The sequence below is a fragment of the Somniosus microcephalus genome, chromosome 14 (genome assembly GCF_052327205.1).
Source record: "Somniosus microcephalus isolate GS21.2 chromosome 14, FLI_Smic_1.0, whole genome shotgun sequence".
In the NCBI taxonomy this organism is placed as follows: domain Eukaryota; kingdom Metazoa; phylum Chordata; class Chondrichthyes; order Squaliformes; family Somniosidae; genus Somniosus; species Somniosus microcephalus.
The window spans coordinates 100,924,072-100,949,303 of record NC_141000.1 but is presented as its reverse complement, the minus strand read 5'-3'; the positions used below and the strand labels follow the sequence as shown (position 1 = coordinate 100,949,303).

Sequence of the window (25,232 nt, the reverse complement as noted above, 5' to 3'; positions counted from 1 at the left end):
CCTATAGTGAACTGCAGATACAAGTTTATGTTCTATCATGGTTTAACAGTAAATTGGAATATTGATACCCTGCATCATCTATAGGAAGGATACATATATTCAAAGGCAGCCAACTGCATTTTCATGGGCTCTTTATTTTTTTTAGTACATCAACTGCAGATTCAATCACAAGTATAGCGAGGCACATAAATAGAGAGGGAAGTCCATGCCATGACATGAAATCAGAGGCAGGACCTTCAGCTATTTAATCACAGTTGTAATGGTTTCCCACTGGATTAGTATCTGCCGCTGGTGTAGCATTTAAGAGAGCTGAGGTGGTTTGGTTTCTAGCAATCACTACAGCAAAAGGTTAGTGTCGATACAGTGTGGCGTCCTTCATTGTGCCTATTGATGGATTTGTGTTGCACAAACAGAAAGTGCTGCAAGTAGAAATGCCCAGCCCTTCGTAGTCAGAACAGATCGTGGCCTGCAGTGGCCCTCAGTACTGAAAGCAGATATTTATGTTTGCTGGTGGCAGTGCTTTGCCTGAGGTGAGGTCCCCATGCTGCAAGAGTGTTGTCATTGTTGTATCGTAGCACTGCCACAGAGTTGGGACTGCCCCTAGTGCCAGTGCTGTGACATAAGCTACAGTCTACATGTTTCATTTCATTAGTATGTTGTGTTATCCCCTCCAGCATTTCACCTGGTTATAACTGGCAGAAAGCTGGACTGTTATAATGAGGTGAAGCATACTTCAACACTTAGTGAGGAGTTCTTGGTTGTGATATTTAATGCACCAGGTTTCCCAAAAAGTTGGTGGAGTGCTTCTGCCATTCTCCCAAGATAGGTATTTGCATAGAAGGTGGACTAAAGGTAATGCAGTGGTGAATTTTCACACTCATACTATTTATACCTGTGTCTTTAACCAGCATGTGTATTTATTTAGTTGAACAACAGGGATGAGTTATACATGAGAACAAACAATTTTATTAAAGGACGTGATTCCAGGTTCAGTCTTTCGGTCGAACCGTTCTATAATGTTCTATATGAGTGCAAGTTCGTCACTGACTTTAAAAGAAAAAATGATTAAAAAAAAAATATGTAGTGTAAGAGCTGAATTTTAATCTGCAGGAGCGGCTGGGTTTGGGTGCGGGTGGGCGGGGGGGGGGGGTTAAAACCAGGGAAATAGACAGTGTGTTGGGAAACCAACTCCAACCCGCCAACTTCCGCATTTCACTGGAGCGTGTTAGGCTGCGTGTGTGCCCAACCCCCTCAGTAGAAGGGTTGCCAATTAACATATGTTAATTGCTCAATTCGAGCGATATTGACACACTCTTTTGACTTTAACATCGGGTCCACGGGTTTCCCAGGCTTCCTGAAACTCGCCAGTGAAAGCAAGGTGAGTACACAGTGGCAATTGAGGGGGCTCAGTCAATCTCCGGGAATTATGCCAATAAATACTCAGTACTCACAGCTGCTTTCTTACCCGCTAGTGGGAAAGAGTTTGCTCACAGTACCTTTGCTGAGAGGTTGGTTACTTTCTACACTTTGGAGGTTTACTCTATCACGTCAGGATGGGGGGTCGCTTATGCTGCATTAGATTGGACCTCAGATGAGGACCAAGGTGACCAGCAACAACATCTGCAGCCTGCTGGTCGTCGACCTGTAGCTGCACACCAGCAGAGAGGTGACCAGCAGCGAGGGGACCAGCAGAGAGGGGACCAGCAGAGAGGTACAGCTCGCAGGAGGCACTACCCACGAAACAGTGTCTATAGGCAGAAGCTCAGTTTCCTTGACATATCTGGACACCAGTGTCTCAGGAGGCTCAGGATGTCACGTCAGGTGGTGGCAGACATCTGTAGCCTCCTAGAAGAAGACCTGCTGACTGCTTGATCTGGTGTCCATACATTACCAGTGTCTGTCAAAGTCACCACTGCTGTCAATTTTTTTGCCTCCGCATCCTTCCAGGGCTCTGCTGCAGACATATCCAGGATCTCCCAGTCAGCCGCCCACAAATGCATAAGACGGGTCACTGATGGGTTGTTTGCCAGAGCCGGCAATTATGTCAATTTTGCCTGCGATAATGCCAGTCAGAATGAATGGGCGCTTGGCTTTGCGGCTCTGGCTGGCTTCCTGTAGGTGCAGGGCTCCATTGACTGCACACACATGGCAATCCGGGCACCCCCAGAACAACCGGGAATATTTGTCAACCGCAAGGGCTTCCACTCCATCAATGTGCAGCTGGTGTGCAACCACAAAAAGATGTTTATTCAGGTGTGCATGAGATTCCCGGACAGTTGCCATGATGCTTTTGTCCAAGCTCCCTGATCTCTTTGGACCTGGACGCAGACTTAAGGGGTGGCTGTTAGGCAACAAGGGATACCACTGCAAACTTGGCTCATGACACTCGTCAGAAACCCGACCACTGAAGCCCAATAGTGCGACAGTGAATTCCATAACACCACCAGATGCATGACTGAACAGGCCATCGGCATGCTGAAGATGCGCTTCAGGTGCCTCGACCGATCTGGAGCTGCCCTTCAGTACGTGCCGGCCAGGGTCTCTAGAATGGTCGTGGTTTGCCATGCACTGAACAACATTGCGCAACAGCGAGGCTTGGACCTGCAGGAGGAACAAGGAGAAAAGCTCAGATCCTCCTCGGATGATTTGGAGGGGGAGGAGGAGGAAGAAGAGCAGGGTGATGAGGGCAGTGCACCCCCAGCTGCCAGGGATGCCCTTATTAATGCACGGTTCACTAGGTTGCACTAGTGGACCCATGTCACCAGAAAATGCAATGGCCACTCTTCCCCCTTCCCACCCAATGCCACTGACACAAAGCAGTCCTGCAACCAAGCAACCACTCCTTGAACAATCCCCCATTGGTCCCCATCAATTCACGTCTTCACATTCATCGTCAAACAAGTTACCACGCTCCTGCTGCTTACCTCCTTCGCAACCTCCAACCACGCCTTCTTTGTCTCAGCAGCTGTCTTCTTCCCCCCATTGCTGGGGAAGAGTGTCTTTCTCTTACTCCTCACAGCCCCCAGCAGCACATCCGGGGAGATGTCAGTGAAACAGGGCGCAGCCTTTGCCCGTCTGGACTCCATTCTGACACTTGCTTTTCTTTTCTTTCCTTGCCAACTCCAAACTCCTTCAACTTGCAGGCTTGGATTGTCCCTTTAAGCACTGGAGTTGAGATCACGTCCTGCGGGTCCACAATACGCCCGCTGCCATTGATTGGATAGGAACCCCGGAAGTAAAATCATAATGAGGTGGCTGAGTTAAAAAGTCGCTGAACTTAATTCCGGGTTTCCCACGCGCTATCGTTACCACCTGCTCCCCACTCCCAGCGCGTCACAAAATTTAAATTGGGGCCTAAATCTTTCTTGACATCTGTGGGCTTTAGTAGGGGACCGTGGTAGTTCACTAGAGTCAGAGGCTTTATTGAACTGCTCTATGGCCTGCTGTAAGATTTTAATATAAGCAGTTATGGAAAACTACTAGTTCACATCACTAACTGTACACTGTTGGTAGGGAGTCATGAGTTTGTGCCTCAAAGTGTAGAACTCCTTCTACGGAAGTGATTCTGCAATGTATTAAACCCGCTAGTGCACCAAATTTGCCCTCTTTTGTTAAAAAAGAAAACAGGCTTGCATTCCTATAGCACCTTTCATGACATCAGGATGCCCCAAAGTGAATTACTGTCAATTAAGTACTTTTTGAAGTGTAGTCACTGTTCTAATGTAGAATACAGGGCAGCCAATTTGCACACAGCAAGGTCCCACAAACAGCAATGTGATGATGACCAGATAAATCTCTTTTTTAGTGATGTTGGTTGGTGGATAAATATTATCTAGGAAACCGGGGAGAACTCCCCTTCTCTTCAAAATAGTACCATGGGATCTTTTATGTCCACCTGAGAGGGCAGATGGGGCCTCGGTTTAACGTCTCATCCGAAGGACGCCAACTCCGATGGTGTGGCACTTCCTCAGCACTGCAATGGAGTGTCGACCTAGATTTTTGTGCTCAAGTCTCTGGAGTGGAGCTTAACCCCACAACCTTCTAACTTAGAGGCGAGAGTGCTCCCACTGCGCCATGGCTGAGACCCAATTGAGAGGACAGGCTATAAGACAATATTCAGTTCTTTCTAAGTCAGGTACTCATCCATAATTTGCTGCCCGTGGACCTTCCCCATTGTCAGTAGAAGACCTGTAAAGCCAACAGTAGAAGACCCACAAGAAGATCCGTGGCATCTGGAGGCACTGGTGTTGTCTCATTTATATTGCAGCGCTGCTGTCAGAGGCTGTAATCTAAATGGAGCATCTGTTTGTGCTTAACATATTTTTAATTAAAAACAAATAGAAGAATTCAAGACGGACACCTTTCTGTAATTGAATAACAAGCCCAACCTTGTTGCTCATATGTATTGCAGCACAGAAGGTGTGTGGGAGTTAGATCTGAGAATTCAAATCAAGTCGCTCTGGAGGTGGGAGTATTCACTTTAAATTAAGATCAGAGAGGATTAACAGCAGACTGCATGATGGAACAATGTATTAGACGTCCAATACACTGTGGCAGGATAGAGAGCCACAGGGAAAATTGGATTCTGAGCCACACTTGCACATTGACTCAAGAGCAGATTTTGGCAGAGGTCTGGGAGCAGGTCATTGTTATCGCACTCAGGGAACGTTGCATAGTGCAAAAAAGTACTAGAAAGGGAGTGGGGAGCATAAAAATACTGTAACAGTGGAAAAATATATGCAGACAATTTTCAACTGTTCAGTTAGAACCAATCCAAATATACCACTGTCCGATTATGATGATGACAGGCAGTGACATCAACCTGCCATCAGCAATGGAAACATTCTAACCTCAGTCAATGTAGTGAAAGGAATGACTGAAATCTAACAACAACCTTGTGCAAAATGCTTAGTATAGTTAGGGGCAGAGCTACTATTTATAGACAGTGTTAAAATGTATCAGCCAGATTTAAAGGTGATCAATCAGCCGTTATAGATGAAGATGCTGTCACAAGAATTTTATAGAATTATTTATCAAACAAAAGAATGATTATGCCATAAAAAGCTGGTATTACCAGCTCCTACCAGCACTTTCAAAAATAAGATAGTGTTATTATTGCATACCCATACAGTGATGTCTAACAACATATTCTGCATCAGTCAAAGATCAAACGCTATAAATTGCTGTTAGCAATTAAAGTGGATATTGGGAAGACCGAACCCATTATTTTCGGTCCCCACCACAAACTCCGTTCCCTAGCCACTGACTCCATCCCTCTCCCTAGCAACTGTCTGAGGCTGAACCAGACTGTGCGCAACCTTGGTGTCATATTTGACCCCGAGATGAGCTTCTGACCACGTATCTGCACCATCACTAAGACCGTCTATTTCCACCTCCGTAATATCGCCCGACTCCGCCCCTGCCTCAGTTCATCTGCTGCTGAAACCCTCATCCATGCCTTTGTTACCTCTAGATTTGACTATTCCAATGCACTCCTGGCCAGCCTCCCACGTTCTACCCTCCCTAAACTTGAAGTCATCCAAAACTCTGCTGCCGTGTCCTAACTCGCACCATGTCCCGTTCACCATCACCCCTGTGCTCACTGACCTACATTAGCTCCCGGTTAAGCAACGCCTCGAATGTGAAATTCTCATCCTTGTATTCAACTCTCTCCATAGCCTTGCCCCTCCCTATCACTGTAATCTTCTCCAACCCTCCGAGATATCTGCGCTCCTTCAATTCGTGCCTCTTGAGCGTCCCCGATTTTAATCGCTCCACCATTGGCGGCTGTACCGTCAGCTGCCAAGGCCCTACGCTCTGGAATTCCCTCCCATAACCTCCCCACCTCTCATTCTTCCTTTAAGACTCCCTCTTTGACCAAGCTTTTGGTCATCTGCCCTAATATCTCTTTGTGGCTCGGAGTCAAATTTTGTTTGATAATCGCTCCTGTGAAGCGTCTTGGGTTGTCTTACTATGTTAAAGGTGCTACGTAAATGCAAGTTGTTGTTGTTGGATGAATGTTTAATCTGTTCATCCGACGTTGTCTATCAGAGATATTAACCAATTTAAAACAATTGGATTAATGCTTCTGTTACAATGTTATACAACAATGAAGAGCCAAGAATAAATTCTGACCTGATGAAACAGAGCCTCGTTGACGTACGCTATATTCTAAATCCCAGTTATTATAGATATATTTTTAACTTTAATATCCAGTTTGTTACTAATGAGGAGGACAAGTGGTTTCTTGTGGCAAAGTAATTTGCTATTGATCAGATCTGGTAGAATTTTTGCAGCCTCTAGGTTTTTTGATGCAAGATTGTAGTATCCAGGCAGCAAACTGTGTTACACACAATTTAATTCACAGGACTTTGTTTGTGAGATGTCACAGTGCACCACATCAAATGCTTTAGTATTGAGCAATGTCTGTCGACAATCCCAATAATTACTTCACTGACTGACAGTCTGGTTGTTCAATACTTTGCTGCCCTAACCCACTTGCGTTATGGAATGTACGGTGCAGGTTTTCACACTCGTCGTTGTTTACACAGTCAGTTTCAGGTTTCTACTGGAATTCTTGGGGAAGGGGGAAAAAAACCGCAGTGAGGAGGCGGATCATCACCTAGTGCCCAGCTCATGAGCACGAAAGGCAGAAATCTACGCTCGCAGTTGGGAATTCAGGGAGAGAGTAACAACAAATATAGTGGGGTATCGGGGAGAAGGGTGTGGAATATAAGAATCAATGCTGAAGACCTTCTCAAATGAAAATGATTCAGTTTATTCATGCTTCATTCATTTCCGTATTATTTGTATTTGGGTGCTGCAGAGTTTTTGAACTGAGATCCATTCTGCCTGTCTGTGCGTACTTTCTGTTTACAAAATCTTCGACCCGTCGTCATGTTTTTGTCACACATTTTAGTCAACTTTTCCATTATAAACCTCTATGTCCACATTTATAATGAAAACTGCTGGTACAAACTTGTCATGTGGTAATTACTGTTCAGGAATGGGTGTTTTTACTTATACATTGAAATGTTATTCCACAAGATAAATAGGATTCAAAGGCATTTAGTGGCTTTCATAGGAATTAAGCAAAAAATGATAACTATTATTACCAACAATTACACATGGACAATGATAATAATTACACATGTACGCAGGGTCACACTTAGGATACCAGAGAATTCACCGCGTCACAGATTTTGAGCTCCAGGGGATTGGCTGGCCAAGCCTTTTGGAATTCTGAAGTATCTATTCTAACACCCCTTTCTTGTATTTCGGCTACATGAGAATCCTCATGTTTCAAAGTATTACCTCATGCAGTTAGCTGCAATAACTCCAGTTTTAACAGAAATCACTGCCCACACTCTATCATGGTGTCCTTGGAGGAGTTAATCCCCAGGAGGACAGCTGAAATATCTGAGACGGGGAAAAAGAAAGCTTGTAGCTGAATACTTATCAGCCAAAGTCTCTGTCTGGCAGCATTTACTTCCTGCTGAACATTTCACTAGAAATGAAACTGATATTTATAACCTTCTAACAGAAACTCACTTAAAAGCAAAAGTTAATGGCCTGTAATTTGTGGTCAGTGGCGAAGCAAATCTGTTTGCCGCTGGCCCGAAGTAAGTTTTTTTAAATTCGTTTATGGGATGTGGGCATCGCTGGCGAGGCCAGCATTTATTGCCCATCCCTAATCGCCCTTGAGAAGGTGGTGGTGAGCCTCCTTCTTGAACCGCTGCAGTCCGTGTGGTGAAGACACTCCCACAGTGCTGTTAGGTAGGGAGTTCCAGGATTTTGACCCTGTGACGATGAAGGAACGGCGATATACTTCTAAGTCAGGATGGTGTGTGACTTGGAGGGGAACTTGGAGGTGGTGGTGTTCCCATGCGCCTGCTGCTCTTGTCCTTCTAGGTGGAAGAGGTTGCGGGTTTGGGAGGTGCTGCCGAAGAAGCCTTGGCGAGTTGCTGCAGGGCATCTTGTAGATGGTGCACACTGCAGCCACGGTGCGCCGGTGGTGGAGGGAGTGAATGTTTAAGGGGGTGGATGGGGTGCCAATCAAGCGGGCTGCTTTGTCCTGGATGGTGTTGAGCTTCCTGAGTGTTGTTGGAGCTGCACTCATCCAGGCAAGTGGAGAGTATTCCATCACACTCCTGACTTGTGCCTTGTAGATAGTGGAAAGGCTTTGGGGAGTCAGGAGGTGAGACACTCGCCACAGAATTCCCAGCCTCTGACCTGCTCTTGTTCCCACAAAGATCTGGCGAGCTCTGTGGTGAGAAGTTCGGCTTTTCCGACCTGCAGCTGAAATCAACGTAGTACAGTGGGTATCCCATAGTGCAAGCTGCTGTGATGTTAACAAGCTGTCTAAGCAACCAATCACAATGTAGAATTCTCACATACCTAGTTCCAGGAAATAGAAAGCACTAATAATAAATCACTTTAAAAAATTTTTACAGAGAGCAAAATAACTTTTTTTTACCTACACTGGGTTAAGGTAGAAGCTGAAATACCATGAATAATCATTAAAAAATATTATTTTATTAATTTTAAAATCTATTAATTTTTAACTTAATGGAGAAATTTGACGTTGCACCAATATAAAATTAGATTTCAGGACCAGAACAGTTATTTATCAGTAGTTATTACTCACATCACCGTTAAAAGCCCAGTTATACCTCATTTGAATGGGTCTAACTTTCTATGGGGTTTCTAACAGCGATATTTGTTCGGAAAAGGGGAAGTTTTCGTCAGATCAGTGATTTCACTGATTGCCAGCTTGGGGGGCGGGGGGGGGTGGTCCTGTGGAGGAACAGTGAACGACAGACCGCAACTTCAGGATTTCAGCATTAGACTGCTCATGCGCTAAATCCTGAAGTTGCGGTCAGTTTCAAAGACGAAACGACGGCGAATGCTACCAGTTAACTGTCATCGGGACTGCAAGTTCTGGCCAATATAAAAAATGTGACTGTTGCCTTACAATTACACCCTCTCAGCAGTGGTGGCGCTGTAGAGCTTCAGATTTGCATCTTCCAGCTGCACACCTGTACTGCAGAGAAACTCCTACTCTCCAACCATCTGCTTTCCAAATTGCTCTAAGTTGTGGTCTGAAATCAAATGAAATCAGAGCACTATATAAAAGTAAGGACAGAAGGTATGATGCTAAAATAGAGTCTGCATGACATGTGCGCACCATGGTTCAATATCTTCCAGCCAGAAACCACACTTCACCTGAAGACCACACACTGGGTCCTGACTCCTGTGCGCAATGCCATTGGAGATCAACTAATATGTGTCTACATTTACAAGTTAGCACTCCTGATGTAGAGCCTTGCTTGTGGGAGGGCAGATTTGACAATCGAGTACGGAGATCAGCATGCTCAATTTGTGCCCAACTGTCTGATTTATCCTTCTCTCAAGCAAAACTCTCTGTTGCGAATGCTGACTTGTAGAATTCACCCAATTAAAGTTTGCGGTTTAGCCGTTTGTCCATCACATTTTGTTACAGATGCAAAACAATCTTCAAACAAAGAGAAACAAAATCAGTCTTAGCATGGAGCCTGATATCTAGAGTTACAACTGCCCTCTGACCTCAACAGTTTATAAGTAGCTACAATTCCTGGATTCGCCAACTTACAGCAGTGGCCTTAGAGGAACAGGCCAGGTGAGCAGTTACATGTCACAACCGTGCCTCCGACTTGTGGCCTGTGAGCAATGCCACGGGCGATCCATTTGTGAATTGGAAAAAAAAGTTGAAACCGTGCAAATAGAAAAGTAAAATCATTTAAATCTGAAATTGGATTCAGAGAGCCAAAAATATTGAGTTAGAAATCAAAATCTAAATAATCGTCTCAATCCTATTACAATGGGCAGACCAATCAATTAGGTGACAATTAGATAACGTAGGAACACACTGTTGGTACAGCCTGCTGCTTACGTTGCCCTGTAAGAACGATATGTTGTGGCAATTGTTAGATCCGTGATTCTGAGAGTATGCTGTTTTTCAATAACCACACGGCTGCTGTAACTTAACAATAAACAGGTATTTACTGGAGGAGGGTAGTCTCAAGACTGGGGGTACAGAGGCATGCGCAAGGCTTATATACAGGTGTGGTCACTGCCGGTACTACAGTATACAGGAGCTGTAAAAGTAGTTCTGTCTTAAAGGTACATACACTACAATTCCTCCCCTTTTAGATTAGTAGTACCCCTAATATTCAAATGACAATTAACACTTTAACATGTACATTAAACAACAATAGTCCATTTATAGATTCAGTCTTTGGGGTGGCTTCCTGACCCTTTCGGGATAGCGCCTTTCCTGAGGTTCTTGTTCTTGGTGCAGAGGCAATTCTGGCCCCTTTTCATCGGGTAGTTCATCGGGTTCCACTGCTACTGGTTCTGAGGTAGATGCTACCGGTATGTCGGGTTCATCCTCAGGTACTCGAGACATGGGGTTGACTCGTTCCTGTGACGCTAAGATCTGATCGACGTGGCGTCTCACAATGTTCTCCCTGACATCCACTGTGTACATTAATGGCCCCTGCCTTGTGCATATCGTTCCGGGTTGCCATTTCTCTGTTCGATAGTCACGGGCCAAGACTGGTTGTCCTACATTGAAGCTCCTTGTCGGCTTCTCGTTGATGTGCTGGAATTGTTTGTCCTCAACATTTCTTCGCACATTTGGTCTGAGCAAGTCCAGACGAGATCTCAACCTTCGGTTAAAGAACATCATGGCCGGGGTCTGGTTGGTAACTGCATGTGTCGCGTTTCGGTAGGCTAATAAGAAATTGTCCACCTTATGCTGTAGTGGAATTTCATCGTTGCACATGGCCTTTACCACCTTCTTAAAGGTTTGTATGAACCTCTCAGCCAATCCATTTGTGGCTGGATGATACGGGGCGGATGTGTAATGCCTTACCCCATTCCTTCTCAGAAATTTTCGAAACTCTTCGGACACAAACTGTGGTCCATTATCAGACCAAATCTGCTCTGGCAAACCGTTTCTGGCAAATATGGTCCGTAGGACTGCAATCGTTTTCTCTGTAGTGGTTGAGGACATTTTTATCACCTCAGGCCACTTCGAATGAGCATCCACTGCTATTAAGAACATTGAGTCCATGAATGGACCAGCGAAATCAATATGCACCCGTTGCCATGGAGAGGAGGGCCACTCCCATGGGTGTAGAGGGGCATGTGGTGGTGCATTTTGGACCTTCTGGCATCCTGAGCAGCTCTTAGTAAGGTCTTCGATTTGTTGATCGATTCCCGGCCACCACACATAAGCCCTAGCAAGGCTTTTCATTTTCACTCCCCCCAGATGACCTTCATGTAGCTCATTTAGCACTCTCTCCCTTAACTTGGGTGGAATCACCACCACACATCATTGTCCCCTGGCATACTGACAGCTGTTCTCTTCTGGATGAGAATGCTGGCAACAGTGAGTTGCCATGTGTTGGCCATCCCCTCACCGTCAAATCATATACCCGAGACAGCGTCGGATCATTGCGGGTCTCCTTCTCTATATCCGCATTCGTTACTGGCAATCGTTCAATTATTGACGAATAAAATATCTCGATAGGGTCCACTGCTGGTGCTTCCTCCACAGTAGGCAGTGGCAGGCGTGATAGCCCATCAGCGTTCCCATGCTGTTTCGTGCCTTTATATTCTATTTCATATTGATTCGCCCCTAGAAACAGTGACCATCTTTGTAACCGTTGTGCAGTCATCACTGGAACGCCCTTCTTAGGATTAAAGATGGAGACAAGTGGTTGGTGGTCAGTCAGCAAGATGAACTTCTGCCCATGCAGATAGTGGTTGAATTTTTTTACTCCCCATACTAGGCTGAGGGCCTCCCTGTCAATCTGGGCATAGTTGCGCTCGGCTGAGGTTAGTGACCGAGACGCAAAGGCTACTGGCCTCTCCGACCCGTCTGGGAATTTGTCCAATACCATAGGGTGATGCATCACATGCCAAACGAATTGGTAGTGCTGGGTTGAAATGGGCCAACACCTCTTTTGATGTGATCAATTCTTTACACTTCTGGAAAGCTCGTCTACGTTCGTCATTCCACTTCCATGGTACCCCTGTTTGCAGTAGGGTGTTCAGTGGGTGTAATACCGTGGACAAATTTGGTATGAACTTGTGGTAGTAGTTTACCAGCCCGAGGAACGACCTCAGTTGTGACACATTTTCCGGTGCTGGAGCCTTGACTACTGCCTCAATCCTTTCAGGGGACTTATGTAACCCCTCTTCATCGATGACGTGGCCACAATACGAGATCTGTTTCTGGAAAAACTCGCACTTGTGGCGATTAGCTCGTAGCCCATACTCCTTTAATCTGGTGAGCACCTTCTCCAAGTTGGCGAGGTGATCACTGTCATTTTCGCCCGTGACCAGGATGTCGTCCAAATAACACTGGGTCCCTGGAATCCCTTGCAGGACTTGATCCATTGCCCTTTGCCAGATAGCCGGAGCTGAGGCTACCCCGAACACCAGCTGGTTGTATTGATAGAGACCTTTATGAGTGTTAATCGTAAGGTATTGTTTTGAAGCTTCTTCTACCTCCATTTGCAAGTACGCCTGTGCTAGATCAATTTTGGTGAAGCGTTTACCTCCAGATAGCGAGGCGAAAATATCCTCAATTCGTGGAAGCAGATATTGTACCGTGTGAAGGACTGGGTTCACTGTCACCTTAAAATCCCCACAGATGCGGACCTTCTTTGGTTCCCCAGGCGTATTACTCAACGACCTCTTCATTACAGGAACGATGGGTGTAGCCCACTCGCTCCAGTCCACTTTGGACAGTACTCCTGAACGTTCCAACCCTTCCAGCTCTGCTTCGACAGCTGGTCTGATCGCATAAGGCACTGGTCTGGCCTTAAGAAACTTTGGGCTTGCATTTTCCTCTATTTTAATCATTGCTGTTATGCCTTTTAGTGTTCCGAGTCCCTCCTGGAACACTTCTTTTGCGTCAGTTAACATTTTTGACAGTCGTCCAGGTGTGACGTCGTCATCCTTTTTGGCCTCACCCTTCAGTGCCTGTATGGAATGCCAATTTAATTGTATCTTCCGGATCCATTCACGTCCTAGCAGTGGTGGTCCTCCATCTGGCAATACATATATATCCATTTTAGGTATTTCCTGGCCTTTATATATCACTTTCACCCTTATTTTTCCTTTGGGGTAGACTTTTTGCCCCGTGTACGTCTTCAAGACAATCTCTGAAGCTTTCAAGGGTATATGTGAAAATAGCCGCTTGTAGTCCCTTTGGTTTATGACTGTTAGGGCTGATCCTGTGTCCAATTCCATTTTCACTTGGACTCCATCTATCTTGAGTGTAACGCAGATAGTCTGGTGATCCTCCATTTTGGTTACCTTATGTAGTTTCAGACAACCCAGCTCCTTGCTTCCGGAGTCTGTGTCACTTTTCTGTTCGTCTGAACCACTGTCCATCACCTGGTGTACCTTTTTGTACTTCTCCTGTGGAGATTTCTTACTGTTGGTTTTCTTCCCAGACCTGCAGACTCTTGCTATGTGTCCTGCTTTTCCACACTGTCTGCACACTTGGTCCTTGAACCAACAATCCTTCTGGTCATGTGTTGTTCTGCCGCAGCAATAGCACTTCCCTGTTCCATAGGACATTTCATTGGTGCCATATTCTTGCGGTCTCCGTTGTATCTCTGCAGCGCCCCTTGCGGCTGCTTCGTGTGATACTGCCATACTGAAAGCCTTGTCCAGCGTAAGATCCTTTTCTGATAGAAGCCGTTTCTGGGTTCCTTCACTTTGTAGCCCACACACAAACTTGTCCCTTAACGTATCTGCTAGTCCCGCTCCAAACTGGCAGTGTTTCGATAGCTTGCGCAGTTCCGTTAGGTTCTCAGCATTGCTTTCGTCTTTGTGTTGGTTCCTTTTATGGAACTTAAATCGTTCTGCTATCAGCAGCGGTGTGGGGTTTAAGTGGTCCTGTAGGATTTCTACTATGCTTTCGAAATTCTTGTTCACCGGCTTCTCTGGGGTTATTAGATTTCGCAGTAACCCATAAGTTTTTGCACCCATGGAATTTAACAAAACCAGTGCCTTCCTAGCATCTGGCACTTCATTCGCCCTGCAGTACACCTCAATACGTTCCACATATGTCGCCCAATCTTCGACTTCATTGTCGAACGTAGAGATACTACCACTCTTCGGCATCCCTGGGTGTGATTTAACTGTCAAAAATGGCATCTCCCGCGCTTCCCCTTCTTCTCCGCTGGCACAAAATGGCGTCTCCCGCACTTTCCTTTCTTCCTGTGCTCGCCCTTCTTCTCCGCTGTGGCTTCTAAAAATGGCGTCTCCCGCGCTCTTCCTTCTCCGCGGCTCAATGGCGTCTCCTGCACTCTCCCTTCTTCTCCCCGCGGACACTGTTCAGCCCTTGAGCCCTGGCTGTACTCTGCGCGTTCTTTTTTTCTCTCGACGCCGCTCGGTCCTGAACCCGGCTGTTGCTTTACCCTCTCTCGCTCCGGTTTGTTTTTTTTTCTCGATGCCGCTCGGTTTTCAACCCCCGGCTGCGCCCTGTGCGCTTCACCCTCTGTTTTACCCCGTCGACACTGCTTGGCTTTCTCTCCGCCGTCGGTCGGCTCCAGCCACCGCTGTCCGGGAAGGGTCTGCGCTGGACCTGTCATCAGTCTCTTGCTGATCGTTGTGGCTGGGGAACCAAGCCCGGCTCTCCACAGCCTCCCCTGCGATGTTCACTCTCTGCCGGACAACTGGGCGGTTGCTCGTGGTCGACGCCCGTGTTCCTGGCCTCGACTTTCTTACACCGCCCTCCCGGAGCGAATCCTCGAAGGGAAATGCGGAGTTGCAGGTAGATTCGAATCGACACTCATCGCCACTGTTAGATCCGTGATTCTGAGAGTATGATGTTTTTCAATAACCACACGGATGCTGTAACTTAACAATAAACAGGTATTTACTGGAGGAGGGTAGTCTCAAGACCGGGGGTACAGAGGCATGCGCAAGGCTTATATACAGGTGTGGTCACTGCCAGTACTACAGTATGCAGGAGCTGTAAAAGTAGTTCTGTCTTAAAGGTACATACACTACAGCAATGATTAATTCTTAGCTATAGATGTCTATCTAAAATGTTGACCATTAACGATATTGTTTACCATTGCTGCAAATGTTAGTCAAAAGCATTCGGCAATTAGTTCTAAAATGTGTTTACTCTCCCCTTCTGATATGTTGCAAAGATAGTTGGTAAACGCCCGATGATTTCTACTTATCTAGGCTTCGTCCAGAGGACTTGAATCGGAATGTGCTGCTTCATATGACTGAGAAGCTGGGATACAAACATACTGAGGTGGTAAACACGGTGCTGTCAAACCGGGCCTCCCACACTCTTTCCATCTACTTTCTGCTGAACAGGAAGTTGGATCACTATTTTAAAAGCATTGCGGTAAGTAATGGGCTGAGCAGTGATGTTTTTAGAAAGAATGTTTAAGCTAAGGAATATAAACTGGCAAGAAGTATCTCACAATTATTGTAGTGTATGAACTACTGTAGCTAGTTAAAGCAATAAGTAGCTGAATCATAGAGACCACAAAGGTCCCATTTTTGAACCCCAGTCTGTGCTGAGTCAGCCGATCTCAGATGGGGCATCACAGTTAGCCTTAGAATTTCAGGGCTAATGAAGGGAAAATCAGCCAGCGTTCCTGCTCTTGATTGTTGTCCAGTGATCTCTACTGGAAGTGCAAGTGGTCGGATGCTGGGTAGATAAGGTTGGGCTATGATGCCTCAGCAATACATGTTCTCTAGGCTCGTGCGAACGAAAGAAAGGACATCCCAAAGGGCTTTACAGCCAATCAAGTACTTTTTGAAGTGTAGTCACTGTTGTAATGTAGGAAATGCGGCAGCCAAATTGCGCACAGCAAGGTCTCACGAACAGCAATGTGATAATGACCGGATCGTCTGTTTTAGTGATGTTGGTTGAGGGATAAATATTGCCCACGACACCGGGGAGAACTCCCCTGCCCTTCTTTAGAATAATGCCATGGGATCTTTTACGTCCACCTGAGAGAGCAGCCGTCTCATCCAAAAGACGGCACCTCTGATCAATGTTCCCTCTAATTTTCTTTTGGGTGCGCGACCCATTCAAATTTCCGCGCATGCGCTGCTTTACCATTGTGAAGCCGGCAAGCGGCAAGCACAGGACCTCCAAATCACGCAGCTTAACAGGAGCATTGCCTCTGGCAGTGCAGCACTCCCTCAGTAATGCACTTGAGTGTCAGCCTAGATTTTGTGCTCAAGTATCTGGAGTGAGACTAATGTGAGATAAAAGGTGCTGAGTGCCTGTGGAGGAAGAGGGGGGAAGAAAATTGGTAGAAAAAGGCAGAGAGAAAATAGAATGATACACAAATAAAGAGCAGATGTGTTTTGTAGATGATTTACCACTCGCCATGTGAATTTTTTTTTCTTCCCCTCCGGTTAAGTTTATGTTAAAGTAATAACAATTTGATGGATCCTCTGTGGAGCCCTGTTAGTGTTTCATTTGTTGAGTCAAGCAGACATACTTCAATAAAGTCATCTGTGGAATCCTGTTTGTGCTTTTCCACTTCCAATTATTAATGTCAATATGTTCAGTTTGTTTTCAGACTGATTCTGAGTTGCTTCTTTTCATAGTCATGTTTTTCCTCATAATAGAGTTTTGCAATGCACTATACTTTGATGTTATTTTTAGTGAACCTTTAGATATGGTAAAATGATGTTAGTGACCACGAGACTGTGATATCATTCTACATGTCTTTCGGATGAGACGTTAAACCAAGGCTCCATCTATTCTCTCAGGCAGACATAAAGATCCCATGGCATTATTTTGCAGAAGAGTAGGGGGGTTATCCTGGTGTCCTGACCAATATGTATCCCTTAATCAACATCACAAACAGATTTTCTGATCATTATCACATTGTTGTTTGTGGGAGCTTGCTGTGCGCAAATTTGCTGCTGCGTTTCCTACATTACAACAGTGACTACACTTCAAAAAAGTACTTCATTGGCTGTATAGTGCTTTGGAACATCCGGTGGTTGTGAAAGGTGCTATATAAATGCAAGTCTTTCTTTTCTCTCTATGTAAATCCTTGTTCAAACAGCAACTGTTGACCACACCTTTGAGGGAACTGGCTGGGAGGAACTACCGACACACTAAGCCTGACAGTACAAAAGTTGACTTAACATGCACACTGTTGAAGATCTAAGTTTGCAGAGGTGTTAACATTGGCCCAGAAATTCGGGTCGGGGGCTTCCCGCGGGTGCAAGCCCCCGACCTGCACGTACCTTGCGCGCCGACCGTTGAGCTGTGGGCCCCCGTGGATTTCCGATCCTGGGCCTGCTCCAACTGCCGGCGCGCAGTGCTTGCGTATCCCAGGGACGCAGTTAGTTCAATGCGTCCCCTGGGATGACGTGGGCCATGGGGAGCCAATCGGAGCAGGGAATGCTCCATTCATAAGTTTGACAGGAAGAGCTGTCAAAACTTAGAAATACTACGGGCCCCAAAACATCACTAAATCTTCAAATAATTTTTTTTTTAAATCACATTTTTTAAATAAACTATAAATTACATGAAATAACTATTTTAAACAATAATTTAAATTTTTGAAAAAAATAATTTTATTTTCTAACGGGGTTAAAAATAAACTTACCTTTCTTTAAAGTATTTAAAAATAATAAACCTGTGGAAAAAATGTTTTAATTTTAATTAATTCACCACTTACCTTGTAAAAAGCAGGCCTTATGCCTGCTTTTTAAATGTGTAACTTCTGGAGACTTACCCTCCCGGAGAAACCTGGGAAAAAAACGTAAGTTCGATGCGCACGCGCTGCCTCTCCTGCGCACGCGTTCGACCTCTTAACCCCTGCTTTCAGGGGAACGGAAGTGCCGGTTACCCGCGCATGCGCTGTGCATGCAGGAAACTGGCACTTCCATTGGGCTTACGGGTGAGTACCCCGTGCGTATTCACCCGTGGAGACCCGAAGTTCTGGATTAACTCTGTGTAAATAATTGCATCTCCACTCACACCACTGAGTTCAATGACTCCTCCAATCCAGTTCCTCTACCATCAGCAGTCACTGTTTAAACCAAAAATCAACAGAAGGACAGAATAAAGAAAACTGTTAAAATCATTCTAAGTTCTTTGCAACTTTTTTTTAAACAGGATACTGAGAGTGACGGTCACTATTTAATAGCACCCAATTACTTTGTTGATCTGATACACAGGGCGTGTTTTAAAATAAAAAACCCTTTGAAAGCAATATTAATTCAATTTAAAAAATCACAACCATTTGTAAGAATGTATGGGGATATTTTCCTGGGCTGTTGCCCAGGCGATCAGTGCACCTTGGCACAGACCCAGGAAGATCACCTCTGTATTGTAAATTTTTAAGTAAACAGATAGTGGAGGAAGACTTCCTCTGTGTGTTAAAAAAACTGTCAATGCATTCCTTCTAAACGTGTTCACCATTTCACTACACCAAGTGCACAGAGGAACTCTTCCTCCAATTTTCTCCTGTTAACTCTGTCTTTCCTCTTTTGTAGAAACCAGACTTTGTAGATGGTATTTGCTATAAGAATCTACTGCATCAGTTTGATAAATACAGACTCAAGGAAATACAGGAGGTACAGTGTCTACAGTTTTATCTGATTATATCCTCTGTCGGTGTTTATTTGTACTGGTATTTACATTCTATTACTAATGTTACGTCTAACAGACGGTCACTTTTGGCCAAAGGTGCTACTCTGGTCTAATCCACTCTGAACAGCAAACATCTGTTTCTGTTTCGATTTAAAGTAATCTACTACCTGACGGTCATCAAGTTTAGAATTCCTCTTACTGTTACTTTCAGTTGTTGGAAGCTTAATGCTTCATTTATATTGGAAAACCTCTTCTGCTTGAAGTGGGTCTGTATCTGCTGAGGCTGCCAGTGCTCTGAAATACTGCAGGACAGGTTCGGAACACTGACAGCAATGGAAAACACTCAGCCTGCATGGAGCCAGAGAAAGGGGCAGCCTTTAGCATCCAGGGCTGACTGAGTTGGGTTGCCACCTGAAGCGACTCAATGCTACAAATGTAGATGGCATCAGCAATTCTCTCAAATGTGATGTGATTATCCCCTAGACCAGCCATTTTTACAATCAAATCAGTAAAAAAATAAGTCTGTTTGAGATCATTACTGCAGTGTTTTTTTTCTTCAGATTTTGATTTATATTGTCCATTTGGAGGACGTGTGCCGTGCTTGGGTCTGACCAGTGTGATGAGGAAATAACAATATAATTTAGTTTTTTTTAAAGGTGGCTATTATAAAAAGTGACATTACCACATGAAAAATAAATGTAGTGATAGTGAAAAGAATAAGAAAAGTAACAATAAAAGGCATTATAAGTCAGAGTGAGTGGATCAGTCAGATCACTGCACCCAGAAACATGATATTGGTATAAATCCAGATGGCATAGAGTAAGATAAACTAATTTGATCAGTGACATTTGTTAAGCACTTGCAATATGTACATAAAGCTGTGGCGCACTCAACTTGGGACAGTCTAATGTGCCTGTTGCAGGTGGAGATTCAATATAAGCGGGTTTGATGTAAGCAGTGTCGCCTGTTCATGTTGTGCGTATGACAATGGGGCATTAACTGCCTTGGTGAATGGCTTTTACAACAAAGCCAGATCTGATAAGAACTAGTGTACAGACCTCCAATGTATCTTATAGGTTTGATTTTATTGAAGCTGTGTTCATGTCTAGGACTCGACTTTCTAAAATTCTTGCATTTTTCAGAACACATGGGCTCAAAATGCACTTGTGCCCCAACAGTTTGGTCAGAATTGATTATTTTTGGCTTCATTTGTAGGACATGTTTTATGAACCACTGGTCAGGCTGCTCAGCACCTGGTACTAGTGAGCAGAGCATGCCCAGTATCACTCTCTGACCATTGGTACCTCACAATTGTGTCGGGGTCCTGTGTGGTATATTACAGATAGGCTCTCGCTAGGGTTGTCAACTCTGCTTGAACATATTCCTGGATGTTTCATCACATGACCTCCAACCGGCCCGCCCCCACGCTCCCGCCATTGGTCGCCCAGCATGACCATTCTTTCAGCACCAATTGGAAAGCGAACAGACTCTTCGTTACCCGATTGGATGATGCTTGACTGTCAGTCAAACAGCCTTTTTCTCCCATCTCCAATCTTTTTATAACCAATAAATGAAAGTGTTCAAAGAAAATGAAAAAAAACACAATGGCCTAGAAATTCAGTATAGCCACTTTTGGGGCGGTAAAGTCGGGCGGGCGCTAAAGTTAGCGCCCGCCGGAAAGTGGAGGCCACTTCGCCGAAATTCAGTAGCTTTGGCCAAGGAGTTTGGGCGAGCGCTGAAACTTGTGTTGCACTCCTATCTTTAGGCGCTAAGCCGGCGGTGCGGACTGATAACGCCGAGGCCGGGCGCAGCGCAGGTGCGGTCATGTTTTGATTGACAGCAGACACCCTGACGCCGGCCAGCTCTTAAAGGGGGAAGGGTCGACTTTGTCTGCAGCCACGCCCTGGATAGTGGAGCCCTGCAGCTAGGCCTGAACACTGCTGGTGGACCCAAATAGCGCCTGAAGCCATGCAGAAGGCCCGTGAACGAGCGCAGCGCTTCTCAGAGCATGCTTTGAGGGTGCTGCTTAGGGGGTTGGAAAAGAACAGAGAGATCTTGTGCCCGGACAGTGGCAAGAAGGCTCCCAGGAGGCAGTACAGGAGAGCCTGGAGGGAAATCGCCCTGAGGGTGTCAGCCAACAGCGATGTCCCCAGGACTGCTGACCAATGCCGCAAGAAGTTCAACGACCTCAGTCGGTTGGTCAGGGTGAGTACCCTTTCCAGTGTCCTCCTCATCCTTGCATGTGCACCTCACATTATGGGCAAAGGGACCTCAAAGGCCTAATGGCCAGCCCTCCTCCCGCAGCTATGGCACTGGCATGATCATCAATAGCACTCTCTGCACTTAACACACTGGCCAAGCTATTCGACCCTGGGAGGCAGTGCACACAACAACAGGGCACCACACTGTACTTAGAGGCCGTCCTTTCTCTTGCAGGCCAAGCTGGCGCGTAATTTGAAGAGCCAGACTGTCACCGAGGGAGGCCATCCCCAGTTCCAGCAGCTCAGTCAGCTGGAGGAGAGCGTGGCTCGACTCATGCGTGGCCGGGTGACTGGCCCCGTTGCTATTGGAGATGCCGACCCTGTGCTGGGACCCAATGGTAAGGACATGACTGTTTGGACCTCTCTGGTTCCCCTTGCGCTTCAGATCTACATCCTTTGCCACTGTCCCACCAGTGCGCATAATGGCACCACTCATGCCTCCCTCGCTGATGCCCTGTCCTCACTCTAAAGCTACTCTTGTGCCTTCCTGCTTTCAGCTGGTGAGGAGGAGGTCCCTGAAGCTGAGAGTGCCAGTCCCTCGGAAGAGGAGGACGACGAGGACCAAGAGGAAGGCGGCACATCGGGGGAACCCTCATCCGCGCCAGGGGATGGCAATGGAGGGGACACGTCTTGCCTGGAGGAGAGCCAGGGGGAAGTGTTGCAGGGGGGTGTAGCTCCTGGGCCCAGTGGCATCCAGGCACGCGGGAAGGGTCGGGCAGCACGGCTGCCTTCTCCCCAGAGGGGGGAAGTGTTGCAGGGGAGGGCAGTTGCTGGGCCCAGTGGCGTCCAGGCACGCGGGAAGGGTCAGGCAGCTCGGCGGCCTTCTCCCCAGAGGGAGAGTCCGCCCTCCAGTCCGGAGACGGTCCTCGCCCAGGATGAAATGTCCGCGGCCTCGGAGCGGCGCCACAACGAGTTCATGGGGGTTGTGGGACAGTTGCCTCAGGCCATTGAGTCCCTGGCTCATAGTGTGGCCAATTTCAGGGACTCACAGGCCAGGGGTGTCGAGCAACTCGTGGCAGCACAGGCCAGGGGTGTCAAGCAACTCGCGGCAGCACAGGCCAGGGGTGTCGACCAACTCGCAGCAGCACAGGACGCGAGTCGCGAGTTCATGAGTGGTGCCGTCCAGACACTGATGCGGGCACAGACCAGGGCAGTTCGCACACTCACTTCTGCCACACTCGCTGTGTCACAGAAGCATCGCCAGGGCACCCGCCGCCCTGCTGCAGCACAGCGGTCTGGCCTTCACCAGATTGCTGCGCTTGCTGCAGTGCCAGGCCGGCCGAGTGCCAGTGTCTCTGGCGACCAGCGAGCGCCTGGCATCAGCCAGCTTGCCCCCATTGCTGCAGCTGCCACTGCCACTCTCCCAGCCAAGGTGCGACGAGCTGCTGGAGAGACTGATGCTGGCCAGCCACAGCTGCAGCAGTCAGCAGCCGGCCCCTCCAGGTCCGGACCTCGTCTAGGCCGACCCCCAAGGGCATCTGCCGTCACGCATTGTGCCCCTCAGGAGCCTTCCCCCAGCCTTGCAACACCCACAGGGCCCAGGTTGAGGCGGAGCAACAGGTCGGGCAGGGGCCGGAGAAGCCTGCACAAGGACTCGCCCTCTCGGCACACCAAGTAGAGTGTGTTGCCAACTGTTTTTTTTATATGGGGGTGTTTGTGTTCTGGAGGGGGGGGGCTTATTTTGGTAAGGCCGAGGATGAAGGCCAATTGGAAGGACAATTTTTGTTATTCCTCCCCAGGTTGTGGGAGTGAGATATGTTTTTGACTGTTTTTTGGGGGTCTTGTCTGTTTTTCTGTTTCATGTGGGAAGGGCCCTGAGTTTGTTAAATAAAGCTTTTTATTTATTCAGCTTGTCCAGGTGTCATGTTTCAAGTGGTTGTTGCGTTAACCGGCTGAGGGCTTGCGGAGCGGCTGCATTCAGGTGCGTTCATTGCCTCAAGCCATTCCCTGACAGGGGGCCTAGAAGTGTCGTTCAATAAGCCGCCGGCGGACGGCCCTTGGACCTTGTGGCTCCCTCCTGGGCTGGTATTCCTCCTCCTCCTCCTCATGGTCCTCCTGCTCGTCCTCCTGAGGTGGTGGTCCAACGCGAGATGGCAGTGCCTGAGTCTTGCGGATAGCCAGGTTGTGCAGCATGCAGCAAACGACGACGAGCTGGGAGACTCTATCCGGCGAATACTGTAGAGATCCGCCGGAACGATCCAGGCAGCGGAACCGTTGCTTGAGGACGCCAATCATTTGCTCTATGATGTTCCTTGTGGCTTGATGGCTTTCGTTGTATGCCTCCTCCGCAGGGGTCCTGGGCACGCGGAGCGGGGTCATGAGCCATGTACACAAAGGGTAGCCCTTGTTCCCAATAAGCCATCCCCTTGGTGGAGGCTGTGCCTCGAACATGTCAGCCACAGTAGTCTGGCGCAGGATAAATGCATCGTGGCTGCTTCCTGGAAAGCGGGCATTGACAGCTAGGATGCGCTGCCTGTGGTCACACACCAGCTGTACATTGAGGGAATGGTAGCCCTTCCGGTTGCGGTAATCCTCGGCATTGTCGATAGGTACCCGCATAGCCACATGCGTGCAGTCAATGGCGCCCTGCACCATGGGGAAGTCGGCGATCCTGGCAAATCCGACTGCACGCTGCTCCTGCCTCTCTAGGGTCATGGGGAAGGAGATGAATTGGTGTCTCCTTGCGAAAAGGGCATCGGTGACCTGCTGGATGCAGCGATGCACGGCGAACTGGGAGATGTTCGCTATGTCCCCAGCAGCGGCTTGGAAGTAGCCGCTTGCATAAAAGTTCAGAGCCACCGTGACCTTCACTTCCACCGACAGAGACGTCCTGCACATCAGCTGTGGACGCAGATCTCTGTGAAGCAGCTGGCAGATCTCTGCAACCACCTCCCTTCTGAAGCGCAGCCTCTTAACACAATGCGCGGCAGTCATGGTGAGATAGGACACCTGCTGCCGGTATTCCCTGAGTGGGTAAGGCCTACGTTGCCGACGCCTGATGGCCCCTCTGCGTCTAGGCATGGCTGGCCCTCTCACACAGCGTCTGCGAGCCCTTCGCACATAACGCTGGAACTGAGGGTTGGAACCCCATGCAGCCCCCATAATAAACTTGCAAACAGTGAAATCACAATGAGTCTAATTTCCAAGCTCTGGCCAGAAGCCAAAAATACCTCTCCTATGTTGTCCCAAATCAGTAAGGTCTGTTCCTTGGTCTCTGTCCAGAAATCCAAAGCACTAAAGTTATTGCAGCAAAATGGCTGGCCTTTATAGTTCAGTCTAAGTGCCCTTTAATTAGCGCACCCCGAGGCCCGCAGGGCCTCTGCTGCGTTCCAGTTCACAGTTCTTAACAGCGCCACGCCCACATTGGGCGGGCGCCACTGAATTTCCGGTTTGGGGCGCACAAACAGCGTTGCACGACAAAATGACGTCATAAGCTGCGCGCGCAGCTGAGCGGGCGCAAACACTTTGCGCCGGTGCTAAATGTCAACTGAAGTTGGGCGTAGGCGCAGATCGGACTGCGCCCGGGCGCTAAGTGCCTAGCACTGGAAATCTACCCCTCTTAAGGCGTTAACGGCTGGCGAACGCTACTGGATTTCTAGGCCATAGTTTTTAGTGCTCCTTTGATTTTTCTCCTGGGTTGTTCAGAAGTGGTGTTCAGGAGATTCATTGTTAATTCATGGAGACACCAGGACAACCCTGGAGGGTTGGCAACCCTAGTTCCCTTCTGTAAGTGCCTGGCGCCTGGGTTGCCCATTGTGGCGGCAACAACCAAAATTGCAGCGGAATGATGCAGGAACAGGGAGGTAAGGGTATAGCTGCAATTTTCGGGGTATTACTGCCAGGATGAGGGAGTGAAAATCAGGGCTGACTACCTTACAACATGCTTTTTGAAAAAGGCTCTTGCACATCACATAATTAATGGGCCATATTTTGCGACCCCTATGGGTGCATACGAGGTGCGCACACGCCCATAGGGGATGCGCAAGTTCCAGGTTTAGGCATGCGAAGTGCATACGCTAAAACCCGGAACTTGCGATCTGTCAAGAATATTCCGCACGTACGGAACTCTCATAAGTATGAATGGGGATTCCCTTCTTTTATTGATTGGGCCAGCCCACGTGATCCCAGGAGTGCTTACGAACCGCATGCGCCCCTGGGATACGTGGGCCTCTGCCTGCGCGTACCCGGAGAGGCCCAGGATGGCATGCCTCTGTATCTCCTGGGCCACCAGGTAAACGCGTAGATATAGAGTCATACAGAAGGAGGTCATTCGGCCCATCGAGTCCATGCCGGCTCTCTGTGGAGCAATCCAG

At 47.5% G+C, this 25,232-nt stretch overlaps 1 protein-coding gene across 1 annotated transcript in view; it reads left to right on the top strand.

The window, feature by feature from the left end:
- The window catches only part of hunk (hormonally up-regulated Neu-associated kinase), a 66,916-nt gene that overhangs the window by 31,069 nt on the left and 10,615 nt on the right, over nucleotides 1-25,232 (top strand). Inside the window, exons 7-8 of the mRNA XM_086007051.1 lie at nucleotides 15,262-15,430; nucleotides 18,562-18,642. Of these exons, the coding sequence (XP_085863177.1) occupies nucleotides 15,262-15,430; nucleotides 18,562-18,642 (250 nt within the window). The remainder of the gene's footprint in view (nucleotides 1-15,261; nucleotides 15,431-18,561; nucleotides 18,643-25,232) is intronic.